At 45.4% G+C, this 25,800-nt stretch overlaps 1 protein-coding gene across 4 annotated transcripts in view; it reads left to right on the forward strand.

The window, feature by feature from the left end:
- The window catches only part of nbeal2 (neurobeachin-like 2), a 231,847-nt gene that overhangs the window by 68,433 nt on the left and 137,614 nt on the right, over positions 1 to 25,800 (forward strand). For all 4 annotated transcript variants that reach the window (XM_078215895.1, XM_078215897.1, XM_078215899.1 and 1 more), the window contains exons 2-3: positions 13,282 to 13,376; positions 16,849 to 17,010. In XM_078215895.1, coding sequence (XP_078072021.1) covers positions 13,282 to 13,376; positions 16,849 to 17,010 — 257 coding nt within the window. The remainder of the gene's footprint in view (positions 1 to 13,281; positions 13,377 to 16,848; positions 17,011 to 25,800) is intronic.

Consider the following 25,800-nt stretch of genomic DNA (forward strand, 5'->3'; position numbering starts at 1 on the left):
GAGTCCAGAGATGGGTGACAGGCTCCCTCCCCAAAAGTCCACAGAGAGCCAGTTAGATTTTGATCATTTATTTCCTGGTGCCTTTCCACAATTTGCGTATTATCACATTTAGTTTCTCAATTTACCACAAGAAAATTTGGACAGCCCAGTGTCATAAATACCACAATGCCATACCAAATCATCTATTAGTTTTGTCATTTTTCTACCTCCTCCTTTCTCTTTCCGGTGATTTGCATTATCAGGTAGAGTATTTGAGCTCCACCCTGTGTTCAAGGTGATGAGGTCAGCCACTTGTAACTGATAATTACTCAGCCGCACTGTGCAGAGCACACCCATGTTCTCTTTCCTTTATTCTTTCATGAAAGTTGGGTGTTGCTGGCAATCCCTAATTGCTCTCGAACTGAATGGCTTGCTGGGCCGTTTCAGAGGATGGTTAAAAGTCAACCACATTATTGTAGGTCTGGGGTGGGATTTTCCGGCTACGTTCACCCCAAGGCCGGAGATTCCTGCCCGTCAACTGACTTTTGCATGGTCTGCCTCCGCCCTTCAAGCCTGTGCCAATCATGATGCTCGAACTAAACTTAAAAATATCTTCTGCCCTTACTCAATCTGTATCTTTCTATTCCCTCCCTTTTCATGTACCCATCCAGATGCCTCTTAAATGTTGCTAGTGTGTCTGCTTCCACCACCTCCTCTGGCAGCGCGTTCCAGGCACCCACCACTCTCTGTGTGAAAAACATTCCCCCGTACATCTCCCTTAAACTTTCCCTCTCTCACCTTGAACCTGATCCCCTCGTAATTGACACTTACGCCCGAGGAAAAAGCCTCCGATTATCCACCCTGTCTATGCCTCTCATAATTTTGTAGGCCTTGATCAGGTCTCCCCTCAGCCTCCGTCTTTCCAGTGAAGATAATTCTAGTTTATTCAACCCCTCCTCATAATCATCATAGAATCATAGAATCCATACAGTGCCGAAGGCGGCCATTTGGCCCATCGAGTCTGCACCGACCACAATCCCACCCAGGCCCTATTCCCGCAACCCCACATATTTACCCTGCTAATCCCCTGACACTAGGGTCATTTTAACATGGCCAATCAACCTAACCCGCACATCTTTGGAAACTAAGGGGCAATTTAACATGGCCAATCAACCTAACCCACACATCTTTGGACTGTGGGAGGAAACTGGAGCACCCGGAGGAAACCCACCCAGATACGGGAAGAATGTGCAAACTCCACACAGACAGTGACCCGAGGCCGAAATTGAACCCAGGTCCCTGGCGCTGTGAGGCAGCAGTGCTAACCACTGTGCCACCATGCCGCCCCGAGGTCAACATTCCCAAGACCAGGCAACATCCTGGTGAACCTTCTCTGCATTCTCTCCAAAGTTTCCACACCCTTCTGGTTGTGGATGACCTGAACTGCACACAATACTCAAAATGTGGCTTACCCAAGGTTTTATATAGCTGCAACACGATTTCCCAACTCTTGTACTCAGAGGCCCAACTGAAGAAGGCAAGCATGCCATATAACTTCTCAAACACCTTGGCCACCTGTGTTGCCACTTTTAGGGAACTGTGGACCTGCACGCCCAGATCCCTCTGGGTGTTAATGTTCCTAAGGGTTCTGCCATTTGTATAATTCATATCTAAATTTGATCCTTCAAAATACATCACTTCACATTTGTCTGGGTTAAACTCCATCTGCCTTTTCTGTGCCCAAGTCTCCAGTCTATCTATATCCTGTTGTATCCTCTGACAAACCCCGGCATTATCAGCAACTCCACCAATCTTCGTGTCATCCACAAATTTACTAATCAGACCACCCACATTTTCTTCCAGATCATTTATATATACTACAAACAACAGAGGTCTCAACACTGATCCCTGCGGATCACCACAAGTTACAGATCGCTATTCTGAAAAACACCCATCCACCCCCACTCTCAAGCCAGTTCTGTATCCATCTAGCCAGCCTGCCCTGAATCCCATGTGATTTTAGTTTTTGTACCAGTCTGCCATGTGGGAACTTGTCAAATGCTTTACTAACGTCCATATAAACTACATCCACAGCCCTTCCCTCATCAATTATCTTTGTCGCCACTTCAAAAAACTCAATCAAGTTGGTGAGACATGAACTTCCCCGTACAAAACCATACTGCCCATCACTAACTAGTCCATTTTCTTCCAAATATGCATATATCCTGTCCCTCAGTACCTTCTCCAAAAGCTTCCCCACCACTGACGTCAAGCTCACCGGCCTATAATTTCCTGGATTATCCTTGCTTCCTTCCTTAAACAAGGGAACAACACTGGCTATTCCTCAGTACTCTGGAACCTTACCTATGGTCAAAGAGGATGCGAAGATATCTGTTAAGGCCTAGCTATTTTTCCCCTTGCCTCCCCCAGTAACCTGGGATAGATCCTCTCCAGCCTGGGGACTTGTCTACCTTAATGCAATTTAGGATACCCAATACTTCCTCCTTCGATATATTAACAATCTCTAGAGTGTTCACACACCTATCCTGACCTCAACATCCATCATGTCCTTCTCCTTAGTGAATACCGATACAAAGTACTCATTAAGGATCTCACCCACTTCCTGTGGCTCCATGCATAACCTCCCTTCATTGTCGTTGAGCGGGCTACTCTTTCTCTTGCTACCCTCCTGCTCCTACTATAAGACCATAAGGCATAGGAACAGAATTAGGCCACTTGGCCCATCGAGAATGCCCGTGACCGCTGAAGTGTTCCCCAACAGGAAGAGAACACTCTTGCCTGGTGATTGTCGAGCGGTGTTCATTCATCCGTTGTCGTAGCATCTGCATGGTCTCCCGAATGTACCATGCCTCGGGACATCCTTTCCTGCAGCGTATCAGGTAGACAATGTTGGCTGAGTTGCAAGAATATGTACCGTGTACCTGGTGGATGGTGTTCTCACGTGAGATGATGGCATCCGTGTCGATGATCCGGCACGTCTTGCAGAGGTTGCTGTGGCAGGATTGTGTGGTGTCGTGGTCACTGTTCTCTTGAAGGCTGTTACATTGGGGAGACCATGCAGATGCTACGACAACAGATGAATGAACACTGCTCGATAATCACCAGGCAGGAGTGTTCTCTTCCTGTTGGGGAACACTTCAGCGGCCACGGGCATTCAGCCTCTGATCCTTGGGTAAGCGTTCTCCAAGGCGGCCTTCACGACACACGACAACGCAGAATCGCTGAGCAGAAACTGATAGCCAAGTTCCGCTCACATGAGGACAGCCTCAACTGGGATCTTGGGTTCATGTCACACTATCTGTAACCCCCATAACTTGCCTGGGCTTGCAAAATCTCACTAACTGTCCCGGCTGGAGACAATACACATCTCTTTAACCTGTGCTTAACCCTCTCTCCACTCACATTGTCTGTACCTTTAAGACTTGATTACCTGTAAAGACTCGCATTCCAACCATTATCTTGTAAATCGAGTCTGTGTCTTTATATGCCCTGTTTGTGAACACAACTCCTACTCACCTGATGAAGGAGCAGCGCTCCGAAAGCTTATGGCTTGTGCTACCAAATAAACCTGTTGGACTTTAACCTGGTGTTGTGAGGCTTCTTACTTTGTTTGAGTAGCCAGCCATTAGGCAATTAGATCCAGATTGGAGTGAGTCAGGTTGCTAGGTACAAATTGTAAACAGCTGATTCTGTGCTGTTTTGAACCGTAATAAATCAAGCAATAACTGCTTGTCCAATATTGTCTTATTAGTAACCATGACAACAATGATATAAGAATGTCTTATTAACTACCCAACTCTTCATTTTAAAATAAGCTAATCAATATTTGTCTTATCCACCATTCAGATCAGATGTTGAATTGAGGTGCTGTCTTACTGTGTGCAAATTGATTGCTGTGTTTCCTGCATAACAACTGTGATTACGTTTCAGAAATACTTTATTGGCTGTAAAGTGCTTTGCGACATCTTTGATAATGAAAGGCATTATATAAATGTCATTGTTTCTTTTTATTTGGGAGTCTGTTCCACACACCTGGGCCTGACCTTCTCATTTTACCTGTATCTACTCCAGTTAGAATTTTAAAAATATTACAGCTGTTGCTGTGTCTTAGACACATTTAAAGTTTTAAGCACCTCTATTAAATCTTCCCTTAACCTTCTTTGTTCTAAGGAGAACAATTCCAGCTGCTCTAGTTTCTCCATATAACTGATGTCGCTAATCCCAGGTGTCATTCTGGAAAATCTCCATTGTACCCTTTTGAAGGCTTTGACATCCTTCCCAAAAGTATTGGTTACAATACTCTAGCTGGGGCCTAACCAGTGATTGATAAAAGTTTAGTATCACTTCTTTACCTTTGTATTCCATTGGTTCTATTTAGAAAGCTAAGGGTGCTATTTGCTGTTTTAATAGCCTTACCAACTTGTCCTTCCAGCTTCAAAAGTGTGGTGGCAATGTGAGTACTGATTGCTTATTAAAGATTTGGATCATGTTCTTCTCCATTAAATTTGCAGTGATACAGTGATCGCACTTTAATCTTGTGAGTCTTGTTGTGAGATCAAGTCCCACTCCAGTGGTTCTTGAGGTTAGGACACTTTTGCTGTTTGACTCCTGTTCCTTCTAAATGAATCCCAGCACACAATTAGCTGTCTTTATAATTTTCACATTTCCTGTTCAATTCCTGTGAATAATCTATAGTCAGAAAATTGATTTAGATGAAAAAGCTCCCGCAGCTCCATCAAGCCAGGAAGTCAACACCATTGTCTTCCCCTTCCAACATTCGGCTATCTTGTAAATTGTTCTGGTCTCAGCCTTCTTGACAAATTCTTCCAGCTTTTGACCATCCTTAACTTCCCCTGTTGTCTGTGCTGAAACTGACCCTCGCAACCCTAAACCTTGCTGCCCTTGTGCAAGTTAAAGTATTGATTTTGGTTTACTTTCTCTGTCCCATTAAATGCCTGTAAAGTCACCTTCTCTTATATGCCAGACTCATTGCAATGTCTGCATCCAATTTGGCCCCAAGCTGAGCTTGTGATCCACTTCAGCTCCATCACAAAAACAGCCAACTTCCAATGGAAGTGGCTTTAGTGGAAATATTTCTCAATAGATATATATTTGGTTGACCGGGAGAGCCCACCCATGGTGTTGGGATTATCAAAAGCCTGGGAGAATCTTACCAGTGAGATTTCACAGAGATTTGTTCTTAGACTACTTCTGTTGAATATCTTTATAAATGAATCAGAACAAGGAATCACTAAATTTGAAGATGATATGATGAAGGTGATAGATTCCCAAGCTACAAGAGAATTTGGTTATACTTGAGAATTGGACAGACTGGTTGGGAGGCGAAATTCAATGAAGAGAAATGCAAATCACTTCACTCGTGAACAAAAAATTCCAGGTAGGCACTATTAATTAAATGGGAAGAATGTAACGTCTAATGAAAATGAAAGAGATCTGGGAGTCTTGTTTGATGGTAAATTGAGGTATCAATTTATCTTCCTCTGGCTCCTACCAGTGCGATACCAGATATAGCTTGAGAGCTTCTCAATTGGCTGCCCATAAATGTATCTGGTGGGTCACAAATGGTTTGTTTGCTGAGGTAACAGCTTATGTCAACACCCCTTGTGATGGCAATGGCTAGAATGAGTAGGCTATCTTCCCTCAGGCACAGGGTGCCATCAAGTGTACCATTGTAGCAATCCGAGGACCATCATCAACCAGGAGTTTTTAATCAACCACCAGGGATTTTATTACATCATTGTACATGATATGACCTTTAACCAGAACCCCAGGTTTTTGGTAAGATTTGGTTAGGGATCAGTAACATTTTATTTAAAGTAGACTTTTGACTTTTTAAAGTAGATTCAAGGCACTTGCTCGGAGAACTAAACAACAAGATTCTACATGTTTTGAACAAATGCAAAATAAACTTTACGAGATCAGAGAGATAAAACAATCTACAATTGCTAAGTTAGACGCTAACATTCAAGGTTAAGGTAGGTATAATGACCATCAGGTCATCATCAAGCAAACCAGTAAGATGTGCTTCAGGTGCCTTGATTGTTCTGGAGGTGATTTTGTTACTTGCCAGGAGAACAGCCAAAGTCATAGTAGCATGCTTTGTCCTTCACAACATTGTGCAACAGAGAGGTCTACAGATGGGGATGACAATAGCATTCATCAGTCATAAGTTCATAGTTCAAAAGATATAGGAGCAGAATTAGGCCATTCAGCCCATCGAATCTGCTCTGCCATTTGATCATGGCTGATATACTCCTCATCCCCATTTTCCTGCCTACTCCCCATAACCCTTCAACCTATTACCAATTAAAAATCTGTCTAACTCGTCCTTAAATTTAGTCACTGTCCCAGCATCCACCACACTTTGGGGTAGCGAATTCCACAGATTCACAACCCTTTGGGAGAAGTAATTTCTCTTCAACTCTGTTTTAAATTTGCTACCCCTTATCCTAAGACTATGACCTCGCGTCCAGTCATCTGCTGATGAGGGAATCATGGACAAAGAGAGGAGAGAGAGGAGGAACATGGAGATGAGACATCCATGGCAAGATCAGCTGCTGTTTAGGATGTCAGAGAGACCCACATAGATAAAATACAACTGGAACAAATAACAAATGAAAGCAGTAGCAACAGCCATTCCGTTGCTCCTCAATCCCTTCTCCAAATAGCCCTTTGTTTATGCATTGCCCCATTGCCCACTTTATCCGATGGATCTTGTCATACGTTGAGGCTCATCATGAAACAAGTGAAAGGCTGAATTACCATCAGATACAATGATGTAGAAGTGGTGCTGATCAATAAATTATGTGAGGCATTATCAAAAAAAGAAAGCTTAACCGCATAACATTTTGTCAAACTTCCATATGCATGTTTTTGGTTCATTACTTTTCCTTTAACTTGTGCTTACTACCTCATCTGTGCCTCTTAAACAAAAGGTTGAGGCAGACCATTCAGGTCCTTTCCCTGACTGTTGGGGTCCTTTTGGGCCACAGTCTTCTCAAAGGTGGCTGCACCTGCAGCGGTGCGGAGTCGGATTTTGCCATCAGGAGACCAGCCAGCATATCAGGAACTCATTGAGGAGGGGTGGGGGAGATTGAGGCTCACGCAATGGAATGAGGTGGTGGGGTGGGGTGGGGGAGGGAGGGGGTGGTAACAGGTGAGAAGTGGGAACACTGTGAATCAAGTTACACTTCCATGGCCCCTTTCAGCATCATGCCTGCTCCCCTGGCCGGCTCGCTATATCACTTCTGCTTGTCTTCTGAAGAGCAGTTCGGTGAAGAAAAGATCAGTGATGCTTTGTATGGCCCTGTGTAATGCAACTGTGGTCCTATTTATAGCAAAGGCACATTGGCCGCAGCTTTGGATTTGCCCTACATGGACCTACAGTCGGACATGAAGCTCCATGGTGTCAACCACTCTCTCTGTTGCAGGCAATTTCACAATGCCCTTTTGTTTGAGTTGGACTCCTCCATCCTGACTACGATTATGGATAGCTTGTGTAGTACACCTGTCAGTACCCCATATAGATCCTGATGTAGGTCTATTGTTCTCCTCTTTAATGATGGCCCCCGGAGTTCAGAATCTGTGTCCAGCTGAGCAGAACGAGAAGAGCATTGCGCCCCCAATCACATCAATTCTCCACAGCTGTTCTACTACCAATACAATGCTTCTAAATTGTAAATCAGCAGGTGCACTGAAGTGGGAATATTTACGCTGATGTATGGCTGTACATCTTGTGATGATGCACTCTTGAGGTCCTCTGAGAAATCATTTTCATGCATCTCTAGTGACTTTTATTCTATTCATGAAGGCCTTGGCAGTCGTGGCAAAGTAATGCTCTTTAAAATCACCATACTTAGTCTTCTCATATTTCAGTCACGAATGGAATAAAGTCAGCATGTGTGTCAGAGATACATTTAACTCTGCCAGCAACCACCTGCAAGTTCCCTGTCCATCTGCAGTTGAGAGTGACACAGAACAAACAACAAAGAAAACTATAGCACAGGAACAGGCCATTCGGCCCTCCAAACCTGCACCGACCAAGCTACTCGACTGATCTAAAACCCCCTACCCTTCCCGGGACCATATCCCTCCATTCTCATCCTATTCATGTATTTGTCAAGACGCCCCTTAAAAGTCACTATCATATCTGCCTCCACTACCTCCCACGGCAGCAAGTTCCATGCACCCACCACCCTCTGTGTAAAAAACTTGCCTCGTACATCTCCTTTAAACCTTACCCCTCGGACCCTAAACCGATGCCCCCTAGGATCTACCCTGGGAAAAAGCTTCTGACTATCCACTCTGTCCATGCCCCTCATAAATCAGGTCGCCCCCTCAACCTCCGTCATTCCAGTGAGAACAAACCAAGTTTCTCCAACCTCTCCTCGTAGCTAACGTCCTGGTAAACCTTTTCTGTACCCTCTCCAAAGCCTCCACATCCTTCTGGTAGTGTGGCGATCAGAATTGAACACTGTGGGCCTGATTTTACCAAAGCTTCGCGCCTGTTTTCGGGTGGCCTGACAATTTAAATGCATTTGCATGCAATTAAATCGACTTAATGAACCGTGCACCCAACTCTACCGCCAAATCGGTGGAGAGGGGGTGTGATGTATCATCCTCTGGGGGGGGGGGGTGGGAGGGGAGAGGGGGTGGAGAGGGGGTGTGATGTCTCATCCTCTGGTCAGGGGGGTTCCGCTGCCCGTCTGCGGCCGATCTCTCCTGGCACCATCACTGATACACTACCAGCCACAGGTTACTCTTCCCTGCAGGTGCGAGAGAGCGGGAGAGATGGCTGTGGCTGGTAGTGTACCAGTGATGGTGCCAGGAGGGATCGGCCGCAGACAGGCAGCGGAATCCCCCCTACCAGAGGATGAGACGTCACATCCCCTCTCCACCCCCCAGAGGATGAGACGTCACACCCCCTCTCCACCCCCCAGAGAATGAGACGTCACACCCCCTCCCCTCTCACCCCTTCCCCCCCCCCTCCCCAGGGGATGATCGGTCACACCCCCTCCCCTCCCACCGCCGCCCCCTCCCCTCCCCCCCCCAGGGGATGATCGGTCACACCCCCTCCCCTCCCACCACCGCCCCCTCCCCTCCCCCCCCCAGGGGATGATCGGTCACACCCCCCTCCCCCCCCATCCCCCCCCCCCCCCCCCCCCCCCCCCCCCGACCAGAGGATGACCGTCAGAGAGCCGCTCTCTCCACTCCTGCTTTTTTTTTCGTGCCCGGGCGCGCGCTGTCAGATTTTTTTCGAACTGCGCATGCGCAGTTCTGAGCTCCGATCGGTCCGCCAGCGCTAAGCCCCGCCCACAGCGCGGATCGGGCTGGAGCCGACAAAATGCGTATGGGCGCGCTGCAAAGAGGATTCCAGACGTGGATCTATTTGACGCCCAAATCCGGCACTTAGACTCAAAATGGTAAAATTCCCCCTATGTTCCAAGTGCGGCCTAACTAAGGTTCTATAAAGCTGCATCACTTGCCAATTTTTAAACTCAGTGCTCTGGCCGAAGAAGGCAAGTATGCCGTATGCCTTCTTGACTGCCTTCTCCACCTGCATTGCCACTTTCAGTGACCTGTGTACCTGTACACCCAGATCCCTCTGCCTATCAATACTCTTAAGGGTTCTGCCATTTACTGCATATTTCCCATCTGTATTAGACCTTTCAAAATGCATTACCTCACATTTGTCCGGATTAAACTCCATCTGCCATCTCTCTGCCCAAGTCTCCAACCGATCTATATCCTACTGTATCCTCTGACGGTCCTCATCGCTATCTGCAATTCCACCAACCTTTGTATTGTCCGCAAACTTACTAATCAAGCCAGTTACATTTTCCTCCAAATCATTTATATATATTACAAACAGCAAAGGTCCCAGCACTGATCCCTGAGGAACGCTACTTGTCACAGCCCTCCATTCAGAAACGCATCCTTCCATTGCTACCCTCTGTCTTCTATGACTGAGCCAGTTCTGTATCCATCTTGCCAGCTCACCTCTGATCCCGTGCGACTTCATCTTCTGTACCAGTCTGCCATGAGGGACCTTGTCAAAGGCCTTACTAAAGTCCATGTAGACAACATCCACTGCCCTACCCTCATCAATCATCTTCGTCATTTCCTCGAAAAATTCAACCAAGTAGTGAGACACAACCTCCCCTTCACAAAACCATTGTCTCTCGCTGATATGTCCACTTATTTCCAAGTGGGAGTAAATCCTGTCTCGAAGAATCCTCTCCAATGATTTCCCTACCACTGATGTAAGGCTCACTGGCCTGTACTTACCTGGATTACCCTTGCTACCCTTCTTAAACAAAGGAACAACATTGGCTATTCTCCAATCTTCTGGCACCTCCCCTGTAGCCAGTGAGGATACAAAGATTCCTCTCAATGTTCCAGCAATTTTCTCCCTTGCTTCTTTCAGTATTCTGGGGTGTATCTCATCAGGCCCTGCGGACTTGTCTACCTTAATGTTTCTCAAGAATCCCAATACCTCCTCCTTTTTGATTTCAACATGACTCAAACAATCAACACACTCTTTCCCAGACTCATCATCCACCAAGTCCTTCTCTTTGGTGAATACTGATGCAAAGTACTCATTTAATACCTCGCCTATTTCCTCTGGCTCCACGCATAGATTCTCTCCCCTGACGGATGTGCCACTTATTTCCATGGCACCTTCCTCAGTATCTATTAGCTGCAAAATGTATGGCGTGGCAATCTCCAAACATCTCCCTTGTTTTGAGATCTCTTTTCCAAAAAGTGAGAAAGAATATCACACTGTGAGTGAGTGAAGGTCACTTATACATTCTGGGTGCAGTGCATTGGTTGAGGGTGGCTTTCGGACAGATGCACGTCATTATGTAAGGACTGAGTGAGTGGCAAATGTTGACCAATACGTGGGGAGGGGAGAAAATACAGAGAAAGTGAAGGCTGGGTGCTGCTGAAACTTGATGAGTATGAGGGGTAATGTAATGGAGTATGCTTGGCAAAGAACAAAGAAAATTACAGCACAGGAACAGGCCCTTCGGTCCTCCAGCCTGCACCGACCATGCTGCCCATGTGAACTAAAACCCCCTACCCTTCTGGGGACCATATCCCTCTAAAGGTGGAGGATTTGTATAACCTGCTGTCGCTGAATCAAAAATTATCCTCATTTTCCTGACCCAGTTAGGTCATTAAACAGTTTCCTGCATTACATTCAAGACAAGGGTTCAATGGTTCTGCTGCTCACCTCCTCAACCACCTCCAATCATGTCACATTGGTGACAACAGGTTTCTCGCTCCCATTGTTGGTAAAGGTATATCCCTCCTACTCCTGGCTGCACCCAGCAATGATTCAAGGGAAGCATCATTGTATCTAGAGGCTGCCCTTTTTGTGAATCCATCTTAGGCAGCATCTGGCTTCTCAAAACTTTACATCTGCATTGGCCCATTAAGTACAAATTAGGTTCTGCAATCACCCCATCCCATTCAGAATGTCCTTTACGTTAATACCATGGCTGGTTTACATTGCTCTCAACCACTGGAATTTAAAACTCATGTATGTATCTAATTGTAGACCAATTGATAGAAATTGATTACTCCAGTGGATGCTTCATCACTGAATATATTTAAGGCTGAGATAGTCAGGTTTTTGGTTTGTCAGGGAATCGAGGGATTATGGGGAGCGGGTGGGAAAGTGGAGTTGTCAAAGATCCGCAATGATTGTATCGAATGGCAGGCCAGGCTCAACAGACTGTACGGTCATCTCCTGCCCCTATTTTCCCATGTTTTTATGATTGCGACAATGAGTCAACAACTCCATTGCATCATGCAGCCACCAGGATAGTGGAAGGTGAAGTAGATTGATCTTGGTGTTTTAGGCTGGATTTGAGTCATGGGTGGCATAGTGGCACAGTGGTTAATACTGCTGCCTCACAGCACTGGGGACCCAGGTTCAATTCCCAGCTTGGGTCACTGTCTGTGCAGAGTTTACACGTTCTCCCCATGTCTGCGTGGATTGATGACACTAATAGAGTACCTTTGTTCTTATTTCTCCGAGTTCTTTTTTTCCCTGAGACCATCTTCAAAGTGGTGGGAACATGGTTCATCAGTGAAAATAAGAGAAATAGGTGGTGATCAACCACAGGTTTTCCTGACCTTGTTCGACCTGAAATTGTGAGACTTGGTGGCACAGTGGTTAGCACTGCTGCCTCACAGCACCAGAGACCCAGATTCGATTCCTGGCTTTGGTCACTGCGCAGAGTCTGCATGTTCTCCCCGTGTCTGCGTGGGTTTCCTCCCATAGTCCGAAAGACGTGCTGGTTAGGTGCATTGGCCGTGGTAAATTCTCCATCAGTGTACCTGAACAGGCACTGGAGTGTGGTGACCAGGGGACTTTCTCAGTAACTTCATTGCAATAATAATGTAAGCCTACTTGTGACACTAATATATAAACTAAAAACTTTAAAAAGCCAGTAATTCCTGCATTCTTATTATGTCAGCACCTACCAGAATCTGTAACATGATTTTCTTGACAAGGTCCAAGAAAACACACAGAACGTTTAGGAGGATTTTAATGATTTCGGACAGCTTGATGACAAGACCCTGCCCCTTTTACAAGCTAAAAGCCAAGTATTTAGCAATCTCTCAGCAGTAACATGCTACATGGGTCATAAAACAAGAAGTCAGTTTGGGTTGGCAGGTGCTAAATGTGAGTGAATTGGACCCCACCCAAGATTAAAGCAAAACTAAACCTGTTTAACAACCAGACTGGGGTGACAATGAACAATCTAAATAGAATTCTGGGTTATAACGCCAGTTAATTGTGAGGTCTAATGGCTGGGGCCCTAGTCAGACTGCATTTGGGAGTCCTCGCAGAATTATGGTAGCACCATTCAGTCGCGGTGAAGAGAGCAGCAAGGCCAGCCCATGATATTCTCAGGGGCACACTATTGGAGTAGTTGTGTTACTGGACTAGTAATTCAGAGGCCTGCACCACTAATCCAAAAAATGAGAGTTCATAACCATACAATGGCAGTTTGAGGACCTGTATTAACGTTTTAAACAAATCTAGAGATTAAAAACTGACACCATAGTTAAAGTCACCATGAAGACGTCAGGTAGTTGTAAACACCCAAAGTCCTTTAGGGAAGGGAACTTGCTGCTGTTAGCCAGTCTGTCCTACTAGGTGTGACACCTACAAGCAAACCTGAGAAAGATTTGAAGTCCTGAGGAGATGGTGAAATTAACATGGTTCTTGTGCTTTCTTTACAGAAGGATCCTCATTACCTGCAACAATGGCTCGAAGCTTTTGTCACCTCCTTCGAACGAATTATTGACGTCAGCTCCTATGAACCACTGCAGCGAAGGTGAGTTCAACAAGTACAATGTCTTTGGCCCATCTAGTCTACTGTTCAGGAACCTCTCGCACACCCTTTTGTTGGGTTTATCATTGATTATCCATTCCTCAACGCCTTGCAATGGTAATGATGGGCCAACGCATTAACAAATGATCATAAAGTCATGGCTTGTATTCACTTGAGTTGGGAAGATTGAGGGTGATATAATCAGGATGTTCAGAATGATAGATGGATTCAGAAGAGTTGAATACAGAGGAGCTAATTCTGGAAAATACAGAACAACTGAGCAGAATCTTAAAGCTCGGCCATGGAGTGAAACTGAGAAGCATTCTTTGCAGAAAAATGGTATTGGAAATCAGGGACCTTCAACAGGCTGTGGATGCAAGGTCAGTTAGAGCTTTGAAGACTGAGATGGGTCAATTTTGCTGTCTAAAAGTATCAAAGATGGGTAAATGGAAATGAAGTGTAAACCTAGATTATGTACTCAAGTTTCTGAATTGGTGCTTGAACCCAAAATCCTCTGACTCAAATGAGTGAGCCAAGCACTTACAGCTCAGAGGGAACAAAAAGGAAATGCTCAGAAGGAGACTTGATGTGGGGATGCCGGTATTGGGGTGCGCACAGTAAGAAGTCTCACAACACCAGGTTAAAGTCCAACAGGTTTATTTGGAATCACGAGCTTTCGGAGCGCCCCTGCTTCATCAGGTGAGTGGAGAGTTGGGTTCATAAACACAGCATATATAGGAAAAGATTCAATTGCAAGATAATGGTTGGAAGGCGAGCCTTTACAGGTAATCACATCTTTACAGGTACAAACAGTGTTAGTGAAGAGAGGGATAATCACAAGTTAAAGAGGTGTGAATTGTCTCAAGCCAGGACAGTTAGTAAGATTTTGCAAGCCCAGGCCAAATGGTGGGAGTTACATGTAGTGAGGAGTGTTCCTTTCCAGTCAGGGAACACATCAGCAGAACGCTTAACCAATCTTCGGGTAAGCGTTCTCCTAGGCGGCCTTCAAGACACACGACAACGCAGAATCACCGAGCAGAAACTGATAGCCAAGTTCCGCACGCGAGTGGCCTCAACCAGGATCTTGGGTTCATGTCACACTACTCAGTAACTATTCGCACCCACTCCCTTCTCCTCTCATAGCAAATAGTTGCCATATGGCAGTTAGGTCTTGGGGCAGAATTTTCCCAAATATCGGCAAAGGCCAGTAGCCGGCAGGAAGCTGCCAGCACTAACAGCATCTTTCTCATATTTACCTGGCAAGGGTGAAACCATGATCAAGGAGGGGACGAGACTAGCCCATTGTACTTGGGGTGTGCTGACGCCTATGTTCGTGGTTTGCCTAAGCTACGGGAGAGTGAAGGATCAGGGCAGCCAATGAGGTTAAACCGAGGCTTTACCTGATGCAATTTTTCAAAGCCGTTTTGGCCTTTTGGCCAAGATGAAGCATTAGATCAAGCCCAAAATGGGATGCAATGTCTTGTCTTGTCAGCTTGGGATCTTGTTTGTCCCTCATGTGGGGACCATGATTGGACTTAATTTGAATTGACTTTTTTGATTAGAATTAAAGTACTGAAAGGAACACAAAAAAAAGCACCTTTCTCCATTATCTCATCTCAGAGTTAGTGTGAAAAACATAAAAAACGGGAGCTGAAAATCACATCCCCTCCCATGTGCTGGGAGTGTTTCAGATCCAACCTTTAGACCCATTCTCAGGCGCCCCCATTCGCACACTGCCTGCAAAAATATCAGTGATTCCGAATCGTGCTGCACAAGCCTGTGGGCGGGGCTTAATGCGTCCGAAACCCTGAGGCCCGATCGGCGCCTCCAACTGCGCATGCGCAGAAAAGAAAAAGAGAATGCGGCTCCCCTGCCACATCCCTCCCGGGCCGGATAAGGCCTCCCCCTGGCCCCCACAGACATTGCCCCATCCAACATTACTGGACTCTCTTATCCCCCCGCCCCCTTTCCCCCCCCACTGATCTCAGGCAGAGTGGCAGCAGACCCCCCTTTCCCCCCCACTGATCTCAGGCAGAGTGGCAGCAGACCCCCCTTTCCCCTCCACTGATCTCAGGCAGAGTGGCAGCAGACCCCCCTTTCCCCTCCACTGATCTCAGACAGAGTGGCAGCAGACCCCCCCTCCCACTGATCTCAGGTAGAGTGGCCGCAGACCCCCCCCTTCCCACCGCGCCCCCCCCACCCCCCACCGATGTCAGGCAGAGAGCCGTCGGACGCACCAGCACTTATCTCCTCACTAACGGGAGCGCCCGAATTGGACTTTTGTGGAGCATGTCTTTTTCGTGCCGATTCTGGATGGGTGAACACGGTGGCAAAGGGGGAAATGCCAGTAAAGTTGGGCGTGCAGCCCATTAAGTTAATTTACATGCAAATGCATTTAACTGGCTGTCGCGCCCGTTTCAGGCGCAGTCCCAATTGCGGCCATTTTCGGGAAAGGGGGGACTGGCGCGGAGGCAGGCACAGATCGGGTTACTCGCCTCACGCCCGACTTTACCAAGTTTTCGTGCCTGAAAACAGGCGCAATGCGATGGTAAAATTGGGCCCAATATTTTTTGATTGTGATTTTCCTGGTGATTTAGAATTCTTTCCCACGCCCCCCCCATGTCACTCGCCATTTAAAAAATGGAGTTTTTAATTTATATGGTGCCTTTTATGACCTCAGGATGTTACAAAACAGTTTATCGTCAACAAAGCACTTTAGAAGTGTAGTCACTGTTTTAATGTAGGAAAAGCAGCAACCAATTTACGCATAGCAAGCTCACGCAAGCAGGAATGTGATCTCGACCTGATCATTTGTTTTTAGTGCTGTAGAACAAAGGGTCAATGTTGGCCAGGTTGGCACAGAGAAGTCCCCTGCTCTTCTTCAAAATAGTGCCATGAAAGAGCAGGCAGGACCTCATTTAATGCCTCAACCAAAAGGCAGTCGTTCAGGAGTGCAGCACTCCCTCAGCACTGTATGGAGTGTCGGGGTATATTTTTCTGTTCAAGTCTCTCGAGTGTGACTTGAACCCACAACCTTCTGGCTCAGAGGCAAGCGTGTTCCTGATGGAGTAACACCTTACATTTTTTAGTTGCAATGAAGTTAAGTTAGAACTGGGCCTGAGGGTCACCTGAGGGACCTGAGGCAGCTTGGCAGGCCCTGTAACCAGACATTTGCATATTTTGAGGAAATGTCTGACCTGTACTTGCCATCACCTCAGATTGAGATCAAGAGTATAGCATTAGGGTGCTGTTGTGTTGTGAAATGAAAATTAATTGAGACACCGTAGGATATTTTTTTGTCTCGTATATTTCTCTGAAGAATTTTTAAAGTGACAAAGTAAATGTGTTATTAAATTTTGATCCACAGAAATGAGGGGGCTGGGACCTAAATGTTTTTGATTCTTGCTGGGTCAAGGCCTCATCTGATTAACATTTTGTTGCCATGGTTTCAATCCGCTGTGTTTTCTTGTTCCAGACCTGAAGAGATGGCTGCAGAGATTCCACTGTTGCCAGGCAATGTGCTTCAAGTTCTGAGCCAGCAACTGAATCAATGTGTACAGAGATTATCCACCGAGGAGGCCGAGGCAGGCCTTGGACAAGCACTCCTCCTGATAAAGTTTCTCATTATTATCTGCAGGTGCAAACTATTCTCATTATTTCCTTTCTTTACTGTTGCATTTTCAGATTTTGTGTTTACTTTGTTTCTCAGCCAAAACATTGGGAGTTGGAGAAATTGTTTTCAGGGCTACCAGCAGCAAAGATGAGACTCTGAACAAAGTTTTCCTGCCCAATGATTTGAAGGGGAAGGTACGCTGTGTCTGCTGTAGCTGTCTTAGTCGCAGAGTTTGGGGAAGTTAAGGAAAGAGTCTGCTGTTTGCCTTGTTGGCCCTGGCCTATTGTGGAGACTAGAACATGAGGGCATTAAATCGAGAGTATTCCCCCTAAGAGTAAATGATGTCTTATCATTAAACAGGCTGAGTGAGAGCACAGCTAAATCACATCAATAATAAGATAAATGATTAGTTTAATTGACTTTTCACAGTGTTGCTGGAAAATGTGTTGTTTAGGTAATGATATATTGAGTTCCTGAACTCACAGCCATTACACGATGGTTGGTGTGGGAAAGAGAAACAGCACCTTCGTTTGATAGGCGTTAGCTTACTGATTCCAATCCCAGTTCTTTTCCTGCACCTACTGGTGCACCAAGGCAGATTTTTCATCTATTTCCATAGCTAGCAATTCCTGTAACAGGTCACTAGGCGGTCACCAGAGGCTTATAGCTTGAGGGGCACACACTCAATCTGTTTGACCACGTTATGAGCCATCAAGTCCTGGGGTGGAACTCGAACCCGGAGTTTCTGGCTCAGAGGTAGGGCATTACCCACTGCGCCACAAGACCTCCCATTAGCTTATTGAAGTTGGGCTTAAGTCACAGTGTTGGGCAATGAAGAAGAATCTTTACCCAAAATCCTAGCCCATGCTAAATGTGAACAGAATCAGTTTTTTGCTTGTGTTCCCCGTTGCTTTCCTGAGGGTGCTGGTGTAAGAAATCATGGTCATTGACAGCCTTCCAATGCCTTGTTGAAATGGCCATATGTTAAAGCGTGAGTGTTGAGAGGCATTAGAGAAAAGGTCAATCCTTTCCTTATCTAACATTCTGTTAATCAGATTCACTGAATAGCAAACCAGAGCTCAGCTTCATCAAAGGGTACTGAAATTAATTGTGGTATTTGTTTATTTGTTCTTGGGATGTGGATGCTGTTGGCAACATTGGTATTTATTGTCCAACCTTGGTTGCCCCTGAAAAGGTGGCAGTAGGTGTTCTGCTTAAAAGCGCTGAGACCTTTGTGGCAATGGTGCTTCTCTCCAGTATGAAGAGAATTGCAGTGATAATGTAGGATTGTCAATAAATTTCCAAGTTAGGACAGTATGTGACTTGGAGGAGAATTTGAAAGTGATGGTGTTTCCTTGACCTTGCAGCTCTTGTCATTTTAGACAGGAGATGTCAAAGGGGAAAGGGGTGCTGTTGAAGTTAGATAATGCAAGTTCTGCAATGCATCTGGAATCTAGGGTGACTGTTGTTCTCATGATCCTGCTGTTTTTGTCATCCTTGGTGCTAGATGCCATGTTGTCACTTTAAGCTTGTCACTTTAAGCATGTAGTTTGTACATGCTGCAACCACAGTACACCAATAATGGCAGGGATACATACGGAGTTCAGTAGTAAGGGCACTTATGGAACAAATGGCTCTGCTTGGATGGTGTTGAGCTTTTTAAGTGTCATTGTGGATATGCTCCTGCTTTAAGCCTTGTAGATAATGGTGAGGCTTTGAACAGTCAGGAGTTGAGCCATTCATCACATAGTACCCAGGTTCTGCATTGCTCGTAGCTGTGACTGGTTTAGTTCAGCTTCTGATCAACGGTGACCAGGACGAAAATGTTGACAGTGGATCATTTAGTGATGCTGGTACCTTATAAGAGAAGATGACTAGCTGGCACTTAAGTGGCATGACTGTTAGCTACAACTTATCAACACTGAATTAGGTGTTGTCTAGGACCTGCTGTAGGCCGATATGGGCTGCTTATATTGTTTAATATAGTTAAACGTGGAAGTCAATGTGAAGTCTGATCTGACCCTGGAATTGTGTGGCTGGGCGGTTAGGCTAAAATTACTCTCATTTAAGAAAGACAACAAAAAAAATGAAGACTAAACTAATGGTGAAAAGGGTTTTAAGGTTTTGATGAGGCCCTTGAAGGGAGATGGGTAGAATTCCATCATGTGGGGTTTCAGCAGCTGAACTTTCCACCCCTTCCTGCACCCCCCCCTCCCCTCATTCCCCAGCTACCTCATTGGTAGACTAGGGGAAGGAGGAAGTGTGCACTTGAGGTCTAAGTCAGAAGAGTCTACTGGAGCATAGAGCTGGAGAATGTTCCAATGGAATGAGGGATTTACAAATGGGGAGAATAATTTTGATAGATGGAGAACAGGTGAAGACAACAGTAGAAACAACAGGAAAGTGGGACTATGTGCACAAAGAACAAAGAACAGTACAGCACAGGAAACAGGCCCCTCGGCCCTCCAAGCCTGTGCCGCTCCTTGGTCCAACTAGACCAATCGTTTGTATCCCTCCATTCCCAGGCTGCTCATGTGACTATCCAGGTAAGTCTTAAACGATGTCAGCGTGCCTGACTCCACCACCCTACTTGGCAGCGCATTCCAGGCCCCCACCACCCTCTGTGTAAAAAACATCCCTCTGATATCTGAGTTATACTTCGCCCCTCTCACCTTGAGCCCGTGACCCCTCGTGATCGTCACCTCCGACCTGGGAAAAAACTTCCCACTGTTCACCCTATCTATCCCCTTCATAATCTTGTACAACTCTATTAGATCTCCCCTCATTCTCCGTCTTTCCAGGGAGAACAACCCCAGTTTACCCAATCTCTCCTCATAGCTAAGACCCTCCATACCAGGCAACATCCTGGTAAACCTTCTCTGCACTCTCTCTAACGCCTCCACGTCCTTCTGGTAGTGCGGCAACCAGAACTGGACGCAGTACTCCAAATGTGGCCTAACCAGCGTTCTATACAGCTGCATCATCAGACTCCAGCTTTTATACTCTATACCCCATCCTATAAAGGCAAGCATACCATATGCCTTCTTCACCACCTTCTCCACCTGTGTTGCCACCTTCAAGGATTTGTGGACTTGCACACCTAGGTCCCTCTGTGTTTCTATACTCCTGATGACTCTGCCATTTATTGTATAACTCCTCCCTACATTATTTCTTCCAAAATGCATCACTTCGCATTTATCCGGATTAAACTCCATCTGCCACCTCTCCGCCCAATTTTCCAGCCTATCTACATCCTGCTGTATTGCCCGACAATGCTCTTCGCTCTCCGCAAGTCCAGCCATCTTCGTGTCATCCGCAAACTTGCTGATTACACCAGTTACACCTTCTTCCAAATCATTTATATATATCACAAATAGCAGAGGCCCCCGTACAGAGCCCTGCAGAACACCCCTGGTCACAGACCTCCAGCCAGAAAAAGACCCTTCAACCACTACCCTCTGTCTCCTATGGCCAAGCCAGTTCTCCACCCATCTAGCCACTTCTCCTTGTATCCCATGAGCCTTAACCTTCTTAACCAACCTGCCATGTGGGACTTTGTCAAATGCCTTACTGAAATCCATATAGACGACATCCACGGCCCTTCCTTCATCAACCGTTTTTGTCACTTCCTCAAAAAACTCCACCAAATTTGTAAGGCACGACCTCCCTCTTACAAAACCATGCTGTCTGTCACTAATGAGATTGTTCCATTCTAAATGCACATACATCCTGTCTCTAAGAATCCTCTCCAACAACTTCCCTACCACGGACGTCAAGCTCACCGGCCTATAATTTCCTGGGTTATCCCTGCTACCCTTCTTAAACAACGGGACCACATTCGCTGTCCTCCAATCCTCAGGGACCTCACCCGTGTCCAAAGAAGCGACAAAGATTTCCGTCAGAGGCCCAGCAATTTCATCTCTCGTCTCCCTGAGCAGTCGAGGATAGATGCCATCAGGCCCTGGGGCTTTGTCAGTTTTAATGTTCCCTAAAAAAACCTAACACTTCCTCTCAACCCCCATGCAGGATAAGATGCATGGGAGTTGAGTTTGGATGTTACTGGTGCGATAAAGACATGGATAAGATTTTCATGGTAATTTTAAGACAATGCTTCAGTGTTGGATGTAAATGGTCGAGGTCACAGTGTGGGTCATCAATGGGGCATTTGTAGTTTTTTAAAAATTGTAGCCCATCATATTGAATATCAACAAGAAAGGTAAGCCAAGAAGGGCAGGCCTGATGAGATATCACCGTATTTTCTATGTGGACGCTGCAGAGAAGCATTTTGAAAGTGCAATGACCCAGGAAGCCCAACTGGAAAGGAACATAATTTATTACAGAATGCAAAGTAAAACCACTACCGTAATATACACACATTAGTCCCTGCCTGGGACTACAGTTCAACAGGCCCAGTCGTGGGCCTGCCTTACAAAAGGCTCAGGTAATGAATTCCAGCTGGGCAGGCCACTGCCTGTTACCAGGGAAAATCATATACAATGAGCCCCACAGGGAGGTCAGTCAGTGATTTCCCGTGGACCTCGTGATGGTTATCACGGAAGGATACTCCATTCGGTTAAAAACAAGAAGTTATGTTACGGCTGCATAAAACTTTAGTTAGGCCCCATTTGGAATGTTGCGTGCAGTTCTGGTCGCCGCACTACCAGAAGGATGTGAATGCTTTGGAAAGGGTGCAAAGAAGGTTTACCAGGATGTTGCCTGGTCTGGAGGGTTTTAGGTATGAGGAGAGGTTCAGTAAACTTGGATTGTTTTCACTGGAAGGACAGAAGCTGATGGGCGACCTGATAGAGGCATCGATACAGTGGATAGTCAGAGGCTTTTTCCCAGGGTGGAAGGGTCGACTACAAGAGGGCACATGTTTAGAGTGAGAGGTAGTAAGTTTAGGGGAGACGTGCGGAGAAAGTTTTTCACACAGTGTGTGGTGAGTGCCTGGAATGCACTGCCAGTGGAGGTGGTGGAAGCAGGCACATTAGCAACATCTAAGGCCTACCTTGATAGACACATGAGTGGGGGGAGAACAGTGGGATAGAAACCGCCTATCAGCGCAGGCTTGGTGGGCCAAAGGGCCTGTTCCTGTGCTGTATTATTCTTCGTTCTTTGTTCCTTTGTTCTTTTACCCATCTTCGGATAGCTTCCAATGAGTTGGGGCCTATATTTTAAAACTTCTTTTTCCTTTTTCTATTCTCTCTCTTCCCTCTCTTCTGAAGGCTTTTGTTACAGTACAATGCCTCAGGCCTCCTGCAACCCCTCTAAATCCTCAGCAAAAATTATTCTTCATTCTGTGCATTGAGAATTGGAAATATATAGAAGTTACAACACGGAAACAGGCCATTTTGGTCAACCAGTCTGTGTCAGCGTTTACCTTCCTTACAAACAAACTTTCCTAATTATATTTACCTGTCCTCTGTTCGCAGACCCCATAATCTCCTCTTGCTTCCCGGGCCAATCCAATCTAATCTTGCTTTCTTGACACAGGCTGGAATTTTACCGCCATCCCTGCTCCGAGACTTGCAGAACAGAATTCCCCATTGGCCTCGGGCGGGATTTTACGAGCCTCACCTGAGCGAGGTTGTAAAGTCCCGGCAATTGTTTCTGCATTAACTCTCTTTCTCTTTCTTTCCTTTCTCTCTTCCTTCATTTTATTTACTCTCATCAGCCCACACTTTAGCTCCTGGCTTTTCACTAAATTTAGTAAATTTTAAAATGAAAAGTGCATTGTTGAGGGGGAAAAGCAGCATCATCCCCTATGTGAATTTTAAAATTTGTTCTTGAAATATGGATGACACCGGTAAAGCTGGAATTAAGTGCTTGTTTGCTTGTTGCCCTGAAGAGGCGGTGATGAGGCTTTATCTTGTTGGAAATGTTTTACGAGGTTACTTCAAAGGTCATTACGTGTCAACTGCATTGGTGCTATTGCTGTGTAGGCCCAGACCAGCTAAGGGCACCAGGTTGCCTTTCCTGAAGGATATGAGTGATCCTGTTGGGTTTTTACAACAATCTGGCAGATTTCTAGTGCCAATTCAGAAATTACCAGGTTTATTAAACTCAAGTTTACAATCCGTCTGGGTGGGGTTTTCAATTTACGATCTCTGACCAGCTTGTATACTATACTAGAATATGTAGGATGCTTTCATGGTCAAATAACATGCTGGAACTCACTTTTCAAGATGATGCTCTGGAAAGCTGCTGGCATCAACGGGACTGTGTCCCAGTGAGGGTTCATCACCTTCAGCCGAAGAAGACAGAACGTAAGATGGGGTAGCGTACATTGAGATATAAACTTGATGAAATCGTTCTTTTATTTTTTTTCATCTGGATAAGTTAGCACTTTCATTTCATTGGATTTCATTTCTGCTATGTTAAACTTAGTTGTATCGCATCGTGAAAAATATGGCTAAACAAATAATTGTTGGCCTTCATACTGTAAATAATTTTACTCACACTCACAGTCTACATGTGATGAGGATATTCTGATAGTAATGTTAAGTAGAAAATTCTAGGATTTTAACCTAGGAACAATGAAGGAATAACAATATACTCCCAGCTTAGGATAGTGTTTGAATTGGGAAGAGACATGGTCTTTGGAAAGTGGTTATCATTCCAAGTGCCTGTTACTCCTTTCAATCCTGATGGAAGTGGTGATGGGTTTGGAACGTGCTGTAATAAAAGCCTGGGTTACTGTAATGGACCCTGCTGATGGGTGGAGTAAGTGAATGTGTAAATTGGTGGATGACTGCTGATCACGTGGACTGCATTATCCCGGATGATGGTGAGTTTCTTGAGTGTCACTGCAGCTCCATCCAGCCAGACAAGGGAGTATTCCATCTTACTTGTGCTTTATAGGTGGTAAAAAATCTGAGGAGTCAGGAATTGAACCACAGAATACCTGGACTCTGACTTGTTCTGGTAACAATGGCTTTCAGATGGCTGTCCAGTTGAACTTCTGGTCAATACAAATGTCTAGGTGCTGAAGGTGGGTTGTTCGGAGATGACAATGCTTTTCAACAAAAGAGCTGGTTAGGCTCACTCTTGTTGGAGATAGTCATAACCTAAAATTTCCATGGCATGTGTCTCTGGTGAGGAAATCAGTCTATTTGACTGATGTGCATCTATATTGCATATTGGGCAATCTGATGTCAGTAACATCCTGCACTTGGGCAATAACTGCAAACGTGCAAAGTGTTTACTGCACTTGAAGGTACAAGATGTCTCCACAAAAACCACATTCTCAAAGTCAGGCTGCTGACTGGCCTTTTTGAGTGTACAAAGGTTGAATTACATCAAAGGGAATCTGCCCGTCATAGCCCGGCTAATTAGTCAACTCAACATAATCCCTCCCAGCTCCTACCCTGGGCTGAAGGAAAGAAAAAGGATCCTCATTGTCAAGTTACTGCCTGAATTCTGGTTGGGGGAGGGGCACAGGAAAGGGACATTTGCAGATGACAAAAGTTCATCGAAACCTGTCAGAACCATGTGTCAAAAGAAGGGCTGTATTCTTTTGTAACTGAAAAAGCTGCCTTTTTTCTCCTCCGGTCTTTTGCTTCTCACTGATCTTGTTTCAGTGCTTTGCTCTCTGATTTAACTGTTCAGTTTTTAATGTTCTGCAGGGGGTATTTCCCCCAGTCACTTGTTGGAAATATATTTTGGGTGGAGTTCTGCTGGAGTGACATCAAATGGCTGTCTAGTTTCATGACCCTTAGGGATGGTTTGCTGAAATTGATCTGACTATAGTTTCTCAACGCACAGGCACTTACCCCCACTTCTGGCAATCACCAAAGTTCCTCCTCTTCTCCCTCTTTCTCTGTTTCCCCTTCCTTCTCTTCCAGCATTATCAGTTTTTCCTTTTTCTTGGATGCAGGTTAGATACACAGTAAAGTTCTCGGTGCAATGTCCCATCAATCATTTATTTCTATGTCAGATATTGTACAATTAGGCACACAATAAAACTCCCTCTCCATGATTTCATCAAACACTTTCAGGGCATTAGCTGCGTTGGGGTCGAGTTTCCACTTGTTTCTGTCAGTTATGAGTGCAAAACTTGGTGGAACCAGCCCAACCAGAGCAGAAGATCAGGGGAATTTCAATGCAAGTGAATTTCACCTAAAACAATTTTCACTCATCTTTTCTGTAATCGTCGATGCTGATTGCCAGAGTTAGACTCTGACCACAAAACAAGTCATATTTGTGGCATTCCACTAATGGTACTGGTTCCTGAAGGCTCACTATCTTAGATGAACAGGCACCAGCGGGCACTTTTCTTTCCCATCAGAAAATATTCATCAGGAATCTTTAAAAGTTTGTTTATTAGTGTCACAAGTAAGGCTTACATTCACAATGAAATGAAGTTACTGTGAAAATCCCCTAGTCGCCACACTCCGGCACCTGTTTGGGTACACTGAGGGAGAATTTAGCATGACCAATTCACCTAACCCGCACATCTTTGGACTGTGGGGGGAAGCCGGAGCACCCGGAGGAAACACACGCAGACACAGGGAGAATGTGCAAACTCCACAAAGATAGTGACCCAAGTCGGGAATCGAATCCGGGTCCCTGGTGCTATGAGGCAGCAGTGCTAACCACTGTGCCACCCTAATTAATCTAGCTAATGTACAACAATAGAACTATTAAATGATTCACTATAGGGTATCAGAATGGAAACCTCAGGGTATATTATGAAGCCAGGCTAGACCTAACAATATTCTATTTTTGGCATTAATGTGAAGATAGGATGTTTTGTTCTAGGTGTGGTTCTATTGACAAACTCGGGAGATTTTGTCAAAACAAACTTTCTTTAAC

Source organism: Mustelus asterias, chromosome 7 (assembly GCF_964213995.1).
Source record: "Mustelus asterias chromosome 7, sMusAst1.hap1.1, whole genome shotgun sequence".
In the NCBI taxonomy this organism is placed as follows: domain Eukaryota; kingdom Metazoa; phylum Chordata; class Chondrichthyes; order Carcharhiniformes; family Triakidae; genus Mustelus; species Mustelus asterias.